The sequence below is a fragment of the Photinus pyralis genome, unplaced genomic scaffold, assembly GCF_008802855.1.
Source record: "Photinus pyralis isolate 1611_PpyrPB1 unplaced genomic scaffold, Ppyr1.3 Ppyr1.4_LG5, whole genome shotgun sequence".
Lineage (NCBI taxonomy): Eukaryota > Metazoa > Arthropoda > Insecta > Coleoptera > Lampyridae > Photinus > Photinus pyralis.
This window is the reverse complement of record NW_022170596.1, coordinates 27,567,885-27,581,010: the sequence shown is the minus strand read 5'-3', so window position 1 is coordinate 27,581,010 and position 13,126 is coordinate 27,567,885. Positions and strand designations below refer to the sequence as shown.

General features: G+C 36.1%; 3 protein-coding genes and 1 long non-coding RNA gene across 11 annotated transcripts in view; 1 reads left to right on the top strand and 3 right to left on the bottom strand.

Moving 5' to 3' along the window:
* Positions 1-2,425: 2,425 nt before the first annotated feature.
* Positions 2,426-3,033, top strand: LOC116172277. The gene is made up of 2 exons (XR_004145621.1): positions 2,426-2,656; positions 2,704-3,033. It is a non-coding gene; the product is annotated as an uncharacterized LOC116172277 (long non-coding RNA).
* A 3,696-nt stretch (positions 3,034-6,729) lies between these two features.
* On the bottom strand, positions 6,730-7,684 carry LOC116171852 (mitotic spindle assembly checkpoint protein MAD2B-like). Its single transcript, XM_031488867.1, has 4 exons — positions 7,505-7,684; positions 7,161-7,452; positions 6,946-7,111; positions 6,730-6,900 (listed from the first exon to the last, which is right to left on the bottom strand). The coding sequence occupies exons 1-4, from the start codon at positions 7,524-7,526 to the stop codon at positions 6,775-6,777; spliced, it is 606 nt and encodes a 201-aa protein (XP_031344727.1). The 5' UTR covers positions 7,527-7,684; the 3' UTR covers positions 6,730-6,774.
* Positions 7,685-8,210: 526 nt separating this feature from the next.
* On the bottom strand, positions 8,211-9,386 carry LOC116172348 (vacuolar protein sorting-associated protein VTA1 homolog). 2 transcript variants are annotated; one of them, XM_031489555.1, is made up of 3 exons: positions 9,347-9,386; positions 9,186-9,292; positions 8,211-9,133 (listed from the first exon to the last, which is right to left on the bottom strand). In XM_031489555.1, the coding sequence occupies exons 2-3, from the start codon at positions 9,286-9,288 to the stop codon at positions 8,385-8,387; spliced, it is 852 nt and encodes a 283-aa protein (XP_031345415.1). In that variant the 5' UTR covers positions 9,289-9,292; positions 9,347-9,386; the 3' UTR covers positions 8,211-8,384. The 2 variants fall into 2 exon arrangements, with proteins under 2 accessions (XP_031345415.1, XP_031345414.1); XM_031489554.1 differs by lacking the exon at positions 9,347-9,386 and having other exon boundaries at positions 9,186-9,340.
* A 2,453-nt stretch (positions 9,387-11,839) lies between these two features.
* LOC116170173 (four and a half LIM domains protein 2) overlaps positions 11,840-13,126 on the bottom strand; it is an 86,568-nt gene continuing 85,281 nt past the window's right edge. For all 7 annotated transcript variants that reach the window (XM_031486398.1, XM_031486399.1, XM_031486400.1 and 4 more), the window contains 2 exons: positions 12,815-12,984; positions 11,840-12,762 (listed from right to left, as the gene is read on the bottom strand). In XM_031486398.1, the coding sequence (XP_031342258.1) occupies positions 12,418-12,762; positions 12,815-12,984 (515 nt within the window). In that variant the 3' untranslated portion in view covers positions 11,840-12,417. The remainder of the gene's footprint in view (positions 12,763-12,814; positions 12,985-13,126) is intronic.

Below are 13,126 nucleotides of genomic sequence, written 5' to 3'. Positions count from 1 at the left end.
CATTTTAATAACCGAGTATATTATTAGCCTCTTTGTTTTAGACTGAATTACTGGAGGCTTCGGAACAGAGCTCTCTTCCTATGCTGGCGATTTCTTCATTGAAGGTAAGATTGTTATAGTTTATTTGATACTTGTACCTCCATTATCGGTCCGATTTTAGTCATAGCTGTACACACCTGGGAATTCTTATAAAATAGTAAATGTTAACGTAATAGTAGTAGTTTAATGAGCGATAGAAAAATTCAATTATGAGGCAATTTTTATTAACTTTAATAAATATATGTTGGGTTATTTTGTTGCGGAAAATTGCAACTATTTTATTTTATTTATTCAGATTCTGTTGTTGGTCTCCTGGGGCTAAAATAAGCCGTATATCTAATTTGATTGATGATATTTTTTCAGGTCAGTTGGAGTACTCAAAACGCTATGTGTTTCGAGTTCAAAGCTCAGTAGATTTGAATGTTTATGAACTGTTCGTCAGAGGGTAGCAATAAAAACTGTTTTTCAGATGTTCCTTGAAAAACCTCCGGTCAACCTTTGAGAAATCTGGATAATCGGTCATGAATTGATAAAAATTTTGTGAAGAATATGGAAGATCTAAAAATGGATACCATTAAATAATCTTTACTAACCTAAACAAATCTCAATAATCTCAAAAGAGTCCGTAAAATATCCATGAATAGTTTCTAAAGAACTTCTCAGAATCTACCTGAAGTACCCCAGAAGAATTACGAAGAATCTCTAACAGATGTTTCAAGAACAAAAATGTAAAGAATATCTAAATTATTTTAAAATATAGGTAATATAAACAATACAAATTGTCCAGATAAAGCGCATTTTTTTAAATCGAAATAGCTTAGCTACATGGTTGGGCTGGGACCGACAAGAAATCCAAATTCCAACTTTTTAGAGACAAATTATCCAAATAATTTGGATTGTTTTCGTCAAGATATCCAATTTTTATCGACAAATTATCCAAATCCAAATAAAGCGACAAAATATCCAACCAATTTGGAAACTCCGATTTGGATATCTTGTCGGTGGCGAATTTTTTTAGACAAGAAATCCAAATTTTTTGGACAAAATATCCAAAAAGTTCGGAAATTTTTTGACAAGATATCCAAACTTTTTTAGACAAGAAATCCAAATTTTATTCAAGCCCTTTAATCACGTATGAACCTTGTGCAGTACGAAACATTTCAGTTTCAGTGTTAAAGCACGCCATAGCATTTAGTATGTTTTCATACAGCGTCAAAGAATTAGTGCCTACCTAGTAATAAAATGACTTATAGGATAGCAGCAAAATGAACAACGACGAAATAAACATCTTTGATGCAGCTCCTATAAGAGTCCTGCAAGAACAACATTCAACGCGTGATATAGCCTTAGACCTGCACTGTATGGTCTAAGGATATACCTTTGGAGGAAGTGGATCAAGCGGTTCAAGCTTACTGAAAAATTACGCTAGAAGCAAATGGTGCTAACTCCTTCCGTGGTCTGTGAAGTATAATTAAGGCGCGGGGCTAAACTTGACTTCAAACCATCGTACGTCTTTCGAATGTTCTTTTTCCACAGGCAGGCAATGTAATGATTATACCTGTAAATAAAAATAGTTATTTACATATTTACATAAAAAAGCGGCGTACCTTTATCTATACGAAAATTGGATATCTTGTTGAAAACTTTCCAAACTTTTTGGATTTCTTGTCTAAAAAGTTTGGATATCTTGTCAAAAAATTTCCGAACTTTTTGGAAATTTTGTCCAAAAAATTTGGATTTCTTGTCTAAAAAAAATTCGATATTTGGATATCTTGTCGCGCCACCGACAAGATATCGAAATCGCAGTTTCCAAATTGGTTGGATATTATTTGTCGCTTTATTTGGATTTGGATAATTTGTCGATAAAAATTGGATATCTTGACGAAAACAATCCAAATTATTTGGATAATTTGTCCCTAAAAAGTTGGAATTTGGATTTCTTGTCGGTCCCGCCATACACGATGCTGTTTACCGGAAGGCAGGCCTTTCGATTTGCAAACCCGAGGCAAACCGTAGCGTTAGTGGTTATATTGGCCGGAAGGCCCGGCCTGAACTCTCGGCCTTCTAAAAAACTGCTACTTCTTAAAAATTTACCTTCGGGCTATGATTTCTTCTGTTTGTCAGGCAACAAACAAACTGGGAATCCTATTAACATCTTTAGAGATCATGGCTATAGCCCTGTTTTGTTCACACTACACTAAAAAGTGACAAAAACCACGCGAATAAAACGTAGAGTGTATGGCTAAACCGAGAGGGCCTGCCTTCCGGTAAACAGCATCGTGTATGGCGACCACTATCATATTATCTTATTGTACCATGTCATATCGTATCATAGAAACCATGGTAGGTATAGGAACATCATTTCTATAGCGGCGATCATTTGTTGGTATAGCAACCCGAACTTTGTTTTGTTTAGTAAATAAACAAATTTGCGGTGACAAATTTTGGTGGAAAATTACAAAATTGCTACGTCCCTTAAACATGTCTTCTGACGCTAATAAGGTCTCCAATTTTATTTTACGTGCCTTGAAAGATCAAAAGAATCACTCGTCGACGAATGTTGGTGTATCTGAAGAGCAATTGCGGAACATTCTCACGGACAAATACCGTTTCGAACGTAAGTACGAAGCTTACATTCGGCCAATGCTACAAAGTGGAATACAGTTTGGCGTTATACGCAGAGCCGGGGACAAATATTATTTGGGGGATGTTTCGCTAGACATTGTTGAGGGTCGTCGCCGTAGGAAGAAGGGTGGTTCGTCTAGGAGCCGGTCACATGGTAAATCTAAACGGGGAAAAGGTCGAAGAAGGAAGCGGAGTGCTTCTTCCTCAAGTCGTTCCTCTTCCCGTGGAAGAAGCCGGAGCAGAAGACGCAGGGGGCGATCGTGTAATTAGACCTATATGTTTGTGGAAATTATACTATTTCATTATCATTGTAAATCTTTTGCGGTTATAAAATATACATCTGTAAATAAATTCACTAGCTTTTGGTAACGGTGAATTATTCACCGTGCTTTTGGTGTAACTCGTTTTGTCTATAGGTTTTACTCATTGAGTTAGAAAACAAATGGAGGGAATCAAATGCTTCGCCAGACGTAGACCACGGGAACCAAAAGTGGCCTCTAACTGTGATTAAAGTACCACACCACTTCCGTTATCATTAGCGTCTCACTTCAGTGGCGTAGAGATATAATTTTCTTTCCACTAATAGGAATAATAACAAAAAAAACGTATAGAAGGAGTAAAATACATGATCGTGGTAAAGTAAACAAAATAGACAAGGATGGGAAAGTATGCAGATTTAATATAATCATTGATTACAAATCTAAATATACATCGATGTGTTCCAGTAGTATAATTAAGGCCAGTTTTATACTATAGCCACTACAACTTGACAACTCCCATTAAATTTTGTTGATCAATAGCTACAATTTCTGGTTGGTCTCAGCTTCATTACAAGTTTTGATAGTACCTACTGCATATTTGACGAGATACTTGATGAACATTTTCCGGTGCAACCTTTGGTCGAAATCACAGCAATGAAGCGTTGTGAGCACAAAAGTAAATTTTGAGAGCAGTTCTCGAGATATATTTACAAATGTTAGGTATCCATTTTGCTCGAAGTACTGGTTCGTTTGGAAAACTAAGAAACATAAACTAGGTACCTACAACATGATAAATGACATGTCTTACCGATGAAAGGAAATGCCCTGTTTCTTCCCTTTATGAGAAATTTTGCATGATACGCAGCTAATCTTTCTCAATTCACAAAATTGCGTGTGATAAAAACACTATGCGGCAGTTAGTTATTTATATAAACCAGAGCACAAACCGATCCGAAATTATTAGGTACTTTAAAATAGCAAATTTAATAAAATTTGAATTTGGTGGAAAACTGACAGTGACAGGACCCGCGTTTTCATGTGTCAAATAATGTCGGCCAAAATGTACCTTCACGGGAACTTATCCACGCGAGTGGCCTCTATCTGTGGCAACTTCCGTCTACAAAAATTCTTACCCCCTCTACCATTATATTCCCTCCATTAGTTTTCTACCTCAATGGTTTTACTTAAAAAAATGGATCGACGTTAATACCTCAATGCAATTCAAAACTCTATACAGTTTACGTTACGTGACCGCTGTCATAGAGGAATGCTGCTGTATTCGGAGCGCGTACACTTCGATACAATGACGCTTAACTAATTATAAAAATCCCTTCGCTATCATATAATTTCTTCTCTACACTCTTATGAAAAATACCCCTTACCGATACACTGTTAAGTCAAATTCTACCCTACTGTAGTGTAGAGGGTAAAAAAAATTTAACTTCGTGATAAATTTTAGCCCATTAAATTGCACGCATAAAAATTCTACATTTTGGGAAGAATTTTTGGAAAAAAACAGTAACAGTCCAAAAATGAGAGCCAATTTCTCACGGCACCTTATGTTTAAACACTCGTTTTCGGTTGCTAGTTGTATTGTAATTGCACCCATTATAGTTCGGTACTTCGGGATGGAGGTTTGAAAGTAATATTAATCTACAAACTTGAGGTAATAGAAAATGAAGAAAAATTTAAATTTGCGAAAACTACTCAATAGTTCTTGATAAATTTAAGAATTATTATTTTGCATGGAATACCACCCAGGAAAAGGAACAATTCAATGTCTTCCCTGCATCATATCTTTGTCTACAGTCTATTGGGGGGTAGTCCATGTACACTCAGAGCTCAGACCCCTCAGACCCTATGGTCGCTTTCCATAAATTATGGAACTTCAGCACTTATAATTGAAGAATAATAAGTAAAACTTATAGGAAAAAACCTCCCTAATCTCATTTGACAATGATGGCCCTGATTAAGGGTTGCGTGAAACTATAATTAGGACTTTATAACGCTTTATAGAGGTTATTAATTGTTTCCTCAAAAAAGGCTTCTCAGACATTTATGACTGTATAACTAATAGGGGACGGCTTACTTTGCCTCCTGGCAATGATGAGTAACTTATTTTATTAGGGTCCGTGAGAAGTGTTATAAAATTTTTTCCAAACTAGGGTAGTTTTTTAACCCACAATAACCGATTCTAGCCTTTCATTTGTGAGCGTTTAAATCAAATTCTAGCGTTTGAGTGATGAGGTCTCAGCGCTCAGATCTGAAGCCTCGAACGGACGAAACGAGAACACTGCACCCAACCTTTTGCGAATTATTTGGTTTATTTCGGTCGCAGAGATACCACATTTCTCTATACCCATCAACATAAAAAATTTTTAAAAATTTTGACGTTCATGATTGCTTTTCTTTTGAGCCCTGTACCCTTAGATCAATTATGGGCGATGCCATCTAAGAGATATGGAAGAAATCGGCCCAATCTATCACAATTTCATTGGTAGAAATTTCTTACCAAAATCACGATCGCGTGCATTATCAAAACTCGGGCAAACCGAAATAGATACCAAAAATTGATTAAATGATGACTGCGTGTTAACTTATTTTAATTTATTTATTATGTTGAAAACGTCTCGAACCGACAACCAATCTTACATAACGATAAACAAAACTCACCCTTATACGTGGGATAATGGTTTTACACGAACTGAGCGCCGTACACTACAACCGCACTCGTAGGCGATTCATTTACAAATGCTTTTCGTTGAGTAATATCATTGAATAAAACCCTCATTTTGTTCAATAGTAATAGGTATTGTATAACCTTAGTATAGATAAACAGAAACAGATGCAGGCCACTGACTACCTACGTACCCTCATGGGAACTCGCGTTATTCGGTTTTTATAAATGCGGATATGAAATAACATGAAATGGATAAACCTACACGGAGCTATTACTTACCACCTCCCCTCTCCCCCCATGCCATCCGACGAAGGGAGGCGGCCAATTTTTTGGGGCCTCGGGGCACACAAAGTATTAGGTCAATCTTGGTCGATCTCGGGCAAGTCCTTTTTCAACCAAATTTAGCGGCAAAAATGTTTCATATTTCATCAAAAAACAAACAGTTTGAAATCGATTGGAAAAACATTTTTCTTATAAATATTCGCGCTTGTACAATTCAAAACGACCAGAATTCTCAGGTTTGAACCGACTCCTTACATTGAAAGTTATGACCAATGGGTTTTCGCCCATAACCGCATAGTGGCCCAGCCTGAAAATTCTAGTCTTTTTGGATTGTACATAAGTTAAAAACCATCATAAGAGAAAGGTTTGCCCAGTTAATTTCCCCAAGGCGATTTTCTACTGAAGTCTAGCTACTCTTTTTGCTATTTCACCGAAAAACGACTAGTCTGGTAGCGACTTTTATTCTACAGGACAAAGATCTATATAAGAACAAAGTCTTCCAGTTGCTCAAATTAGTCGTTTTTCGCTAAAATAATAATAATAGGATAATTAGATTCTACAGGCAAAAATCTAGAACAAGAAGACTTTTTGCAGGGGATATAGGTGCGTTTTAGTTAAATAACAAAGAGAATATACCTCGATTCTTTGGAAAAATGACTTATTTGAAATTACAGGAGTCAACTTTTTCAAATAGACTGTGGAGTCCAAAACTTCCAGGACGATCAACTACCAAGTATGTAGGAATGTAAGTACGTACACCATAAAGTAACAATGCGTTAATTTGCATCTACTTGGGCCAGGCCATAAACAACAAATTATCAAATGGTCAGAGAGTCTAATTTCATTTTTTGTAATTTACTTATAATTATCGGTAGCAAATAGGTACTTTTACAATGAATTTTTTTCTATATATATTTGTAAACCAAGAGAATCTGTTTTCACAGTATGTAAAGGTACAACATCAGGTGCGGAAATCTTAAACTCTTGCTCTTTCACTTGCAACCAGGGAAAATCCTAAAACTGACCGTCAGAAGCAATCGTTACTTTAGAAATAACAACCTCATATGCAGAATTACTATTAAATGATATATTTGAATATTCCGTAGTGTGGAGCATAATTTTAAAAACGGCATTATCAGGAACCGGATCTAAATAGGAACATGCAGTTTGCAATTTAAGACAAAAATCACGCAAATCTTGCTCCAATTTTAAATAAATTTGATCCCTAAAAGAAATAATAGTATTATTATGCACAACTAGAGCACTATGTCTACTTATTAAAGTTGTTCTGTATTGAGAGAATGTCAAATACAAATCGTTCGTGGATCGTCGCTTCAGCACCAATAATACACACAAACAATTTCCGTAATGAGCATGCTTTCGCATGATATTTGACCGCTTTTAAACTTTCAGTAATGTACTCGTTCAGTTGGGGATGTACGGAACGATGAACTATGACACCATATTTTTTTCGCTTTACGAAAATTTGCTTCGGGTACAGCTGCCTCAGGTAGAGTATATTATGAATAACCACTTCGCAAAATTCGCATAATATGTTGACAATAACTACAATAACATGAAGTTACAACTACAAGTATGAATGTGAAGGATGTAATACTTTCGTCAGCTTTTGAGTTCATAACGTTGTAGAAAGCCGTTGAACATTTATCTATTTGGGTGTTTTATGACTTTGTAATTGAATTTAATTATAAATTCAATGCCTTTGTCTAATTTCAATTTCTGGAAGATTAAAATTAGGTTAACAATTCAAAAACTTGTATAAAATTTGACATCCAACTGTACAGGATCAATGATCATAAAACACATTTCATTATTAGTAGTTCAAACAAATCTGGTAGATGCAATACCCAACAAATTTAAATTTATAATTAATATACTACGAGATCAAAAATGAATTGCTGTCGGTGTCATCACTTTTGGAATTTTTGTTTACATGATGTTTCGTACTTAAGTTGAACTTCCGAAGGCGACTCGACCGCCACTCATTTTTAATCGCTCGTTACTATTTGTAATAGAAGCGACTGTACTGGAAAGAAATATCCAACAGCAACGTTTCCTCATTCCTCTGGTTACCCACACCACCGAATAAAGATACGTTATATTATTCCGTATTCTGTTCCCACACTGAGCTACTTTAACTTACACTCATTTATTGTCCCTTTCTTGTTCTGGGTCCACAATAGGCTTTCGCCCAATTACAAAGTGACCCCCATAATGGGGCATAAAGGTGCCCCTGCAGGAGGTCTCAAGTTGTTCTATATTTCGGTATTTACCTTACAAAACCGGCAGACAGCACCTTACAATTTTTTACAGCATTACCATTTATTAAAAATATATTACAGAAATGAAAATAGCTTCTATTTTTATAACAAAATTAAGAGTGTAAAATTCACTTTAAATTTCAATAAATATCAAAAAATCAATTACTCAACCATCATTGAAGACGGATAAACTACAAAAGCAATATCTCTGCAAGCTTAAGCATCTCTTCCAGTCTGTAATAAGGCCAAAGCTTTTTGAAGGTTATCAATAGCAGTATTAACGTCATCGTATGCTAGTGCAGATGCAGCCCATTTGCAAAATTTTTGTGCTTTTTCCATATCCTCTGGGTTTAAACTACCACTAGCAGAAGGAGAAATTGTAGGGGTTTGAGGAATGGGTGTCGGTTCAGGTGCCACAGGAGGTAAAGTGCGAGGAGCAGGTGATGGTGCAGGCGAAACGTAAGGAGCAGGTTCGTTCTCTGGTCTACTGCGTGGCGTGTTGTCTGTTGACGGGTGAAAGCCAGCATCATCCGCCATGTAAGGATCTCCATCTTCACCATCGTAGTCAGCTGGAGGACCCGGAACTGGGATTTCGCCAGATTTAAGGCAATTATGAATGTACGCAGCTTTCCATTTGGCGTATTTACGTTTGTTGCTCATTTCATCACTTAAAGTGCCAAACTGTTGAAGTACATCGCACAAAATTCCAGCCGTATAAAAAGCCTTGACTACATTTTTCCCAAATTTTTCAGCTCTATCCTGCCCATCAGCGTAATTAAATAATTGCAAAATATATTCCTCAATTAAAGCTTGTGCCACAGTCGTATTGGTGATACCCTCTACATCCGCATGATTTTTTTTAACGTCTTCGAGCCAGCTCATGATTGCTATTAAAAATGCTGTAACTTCTGGAGGTTTCTTTCCAGTAATTGATCTCATTACGACTTCACAAGCGTACATACGACCTATATTGATCAAAACATAAATAAGTAAATAATTTAAAGGTCAGATTCTTACTCCAATAACTGATAACGACATTTCGATCATCGTGTTCATCTGCCACTTTCATGTAATGTGCAACATGTTTTGCAGCAGGGGGAATCGGCGGAAAATCGGGCATTCTTCTAAAAATCTTAAATGTTAAAGAACATAAATACACCCTAAAAATAAGGAATTACGAATTTGTTGAATGACAGTTTTGGGACCTTGAAACATATGAACTACCTGATACTGTAATCTCTAACAAGCAAAATTTATACAAAGTTTGTATTATGCCTACATATTGCAATACGTGAATGTACAGGGTGGACCGGCTATGTCATTAATTTGAGTGGTAAGAGCCAAAATAAATTACAAATAAAAAAACCGACATTTCTTTGTGTTTCAACATCAAAATAATCAATGCAAAAATTGATATTAATTCGAACCCGAGGAATTACCGCCTTATTTGTTGTCAGGATTAAAGACTGGATGACCAATCAATTCCAGGCTCAGTGCAATTGGACTCAAACAGTCTAGCACCTTCTTATCGGGCCCCTCGGCAAATGTAAATCTTTTAAACTTCGAAATTAGAGGCCAGATCAGGAAGATCATCAGAGTCCTCACGGGGCAGTGGATAGTCATCATCAGATTGGGTTTGTAGAGGAGCCCATGTGTACGTTCTGTAGTAAGAGATGAAACTACCTAGCATGTGATCTAATACTGTGACGCGTTGATCAAAGACAGGCATTAGCTCTTTGGTCACTCAGGAAGGGAAGTGAAGCAGTTTAAGGCTAAACAGCTAAGGCCCTATCCTGCCTCGTCGAGCACCCCTTATGAATAGAATAGAACTAGCGGGTACACTTTATTATATATTAAAGAACAAAACTGCCGAAGAGTTGTTTCAGGTGACTAAAAAAAATTCGTTAAGCGGCGCGCTTGCGAACAAGAGACGAACAGGTCACTTTCAAATTGGTGTTTTCGATTTTAATAAGGGCTTTATGCGTTAACAAGAATACAAATATGAAATAATTTTTAACACACTTTTTATTTTTTGAAAGTGAAAGTGCACTAAAAGAGTTATGGAAATATTGTCGAAATCATCCGAGTATATTCGACATACGCTTCTCTCGCCAAAAGCAGTTTTTGTGCACTTTCACTTTCAAAAAATAAAAAGTACTTTTACGCTGTTCATGTCTGCCAAGTCACAAAAGCTCTGGAACTAAACCACTTATAGACTTGGTATGTCATCAAGATTAGAAATTAAAAAATTATTTCATTTTGTATTCTTGTTAAGGCATAAATCCCCTATATTTTTCCTGTTCTACTACAAAAAGTTAGCCTCCACCCTATATATGTACGTTACTAAGTGCAAATACAGCCCTGGGATACATACCCATGGCGTGGAGGGACGTAAAAGTCGTATTCGCCAAGCTTAATGTCGCTTCTCCTATTTAAGAAACTTATTGATGACTAAACGCATTAGGCACCTGGGCGTGTTGGGAATCGCAAACAGCTAGGTTGCAGAAGAACATGTTAGTGCAATTCATTCATAGGACCCAAACTGGCCTGTGGGATTACATATAACACAGCCAAAAAGGAGATTCAAGCAAAATTCATGAAGAAACTCCACACTCTGGTCGAAAATTCCAAGATACAACCATTCCAAGATCTTTCTGGAAACATAAAATACAATAACAGTCTGGGACCACCCCTAGTACCTACTACAATAATAATAATGATAAATTGCTACTATACTTCATTCATTATAAGAAGGTAGTAGATGGCGCTGTGTTTGAAGATAAGCACACACAGGAAAAATATAAAACGGCATAAAATTATTCTAAAGTAGAAATATCCAGTACTGCAAACAGAAATAAATCTTTGACATTAGCAGTTAATGACACTTCCAACAGTTTAGATGGCAACAGAAACTACCAGCTTGCAAAATTCGCCACTCGTTTTATGTTTCAGTGTAATACTGACTCGTGTTTTAACCAATCACACTGAAGGTCAAAGCTTCCCTATACTTTTTACCGCTACCTTCTTAAAATGAATACAGGTATAGGACCTCTTGAACTGACGAATCTCAAACATAAAATATTATTATGGCCCACTTTTCTTCTTTAAAGTATGGTTCAGAGTAATCCAAAGCTTTCTAGTTTTAGTGTCCTTCACAGAGTTCAGTGGCTCAATGTCTTTGCGGAACTCGTTAAACCCCTGCCACAGTATCACACCATTTTAACTCTTTCCAAGGCCTTCTAAGCTTAATCGAAACTCGCCCATTTTCTGGAAAGCCTTATACACGAGTCGCAGATTGCATTCAAGGTACAGTTGATAGCTTTCCAGATCTCTCTGAACCTGAAAATTCCCAAATAACATTTAAGAGACTGTGGAAAACGTTAGGGCCTCTGGAAAGCTGAAAAACCCTTCCAAGAGTCTACAAGTATTCAGAGCATTTAAGAGCTTTAGTCATTTTCCATAGCAGACCAACTCCAATTCAATGTGACTTATTGCGATGACCTTAAGAATATGATTTTAGACTTTATTTTACATAATATTAACAAGTTCCCTAAAAAGCACAAGCCCTGTATACAAGAATCAATGCGTAATGTATCGTTAACATTCCAAAACAAGTTAAATAATAAAATATACAGACATTTCCTTCTAAACAATTTATAAATGTAGCTAGATATTATAAATAATTTAATGAAGCTTACATATGTATTAGATATCATTTAAAATTCGCAAATACGATTAAACTATTAAAAAATAACATTCAATATTGTATGTAAACTAAACATTCTAACTACTCATGTAGCACCAAATTAGCTCAATAAATGCCTTTAAGCTGTATACACTTGCTTTTTTATCTACATTAACCAGGTAGTTAACCAGATTTAGATGAAGTTAAAACTACTAGAGGCACACAACCTACGAAACGTGGTAGGTTTCTAGTTATTCCAAATTTAAGGCCACACATTCGAAATGTACATTTCCATAACATTAACAATATATGAGTACAATTTTGCTAAATTAAAGGTCTTTAGTTAAATGTTAAAAAATTATTGCCGGGTGACCTTTGAAATTAATATTTAATGATAGAATACAAGATTATATAAGCGAATGTTAATAAATTATGACACATAGTGAACATCACATTCTAAACCCACTTATAATTGATAAAATTACCTCCTCATAAATTAAGATTTAAATATTGCTAAAACGAAAGTAAAGCTAATTGAAAATGAAGCGTGAAGAAATAAAAAAATTACATGAAATTTTTCTTAGCACAATCGGGACATATAATATCATCCGCATCAGTAATAAAACCACGTCCGACAAGGCTCGTACGGCAATTGGCGCAATAAAAGCAATCGTTGTGCCAATGCCTGTCCTCGAACGATATAAACTTCGTACCTCCGATACCAGTAATTGGCTTATTACAAGACGTGCATCTCTTAGCAAACAGTTCGCCGAAACATTCGGCGCAGTACGGCTTGTCATCTCGACTGGTAAAGCGAGCGCCGGCCAAGCTGGTATTGCAGTTGGTGCACGTGAAGCATTCTCTATGCCACGGTTCGTTCTTGTAAGTTACACCTCCGCTTGTAATCACCTAAAAAAGATTGTAATTTAAATGTGACAAACAATTTCAGTTCGAGTACTACCTTATTGCACTTGATGCAACGAGTGGCGTACTTATCCTCGTAGCACTTGGCGCAGTAAATTTCCTGCTCCCTCGGAATGAAGCTCTGGGTTCCAATGGGAGTTTTACAGACGTTACAACAGAAACACTTCTCGTGCCACTGCCTTGTTTTATATTCCATCTTCTTAGTTCCTAAAACAAAATGGCCACATTTTATTCTGCTGTTAATAGTAAATAGATGAATAGGCAGTTGCATGATTAAAATCTGAAATAAACTTCTGTTAATTTTTTCTTGTATTTTGAATTTTTGAACATAACATTAATGTATTTGCCA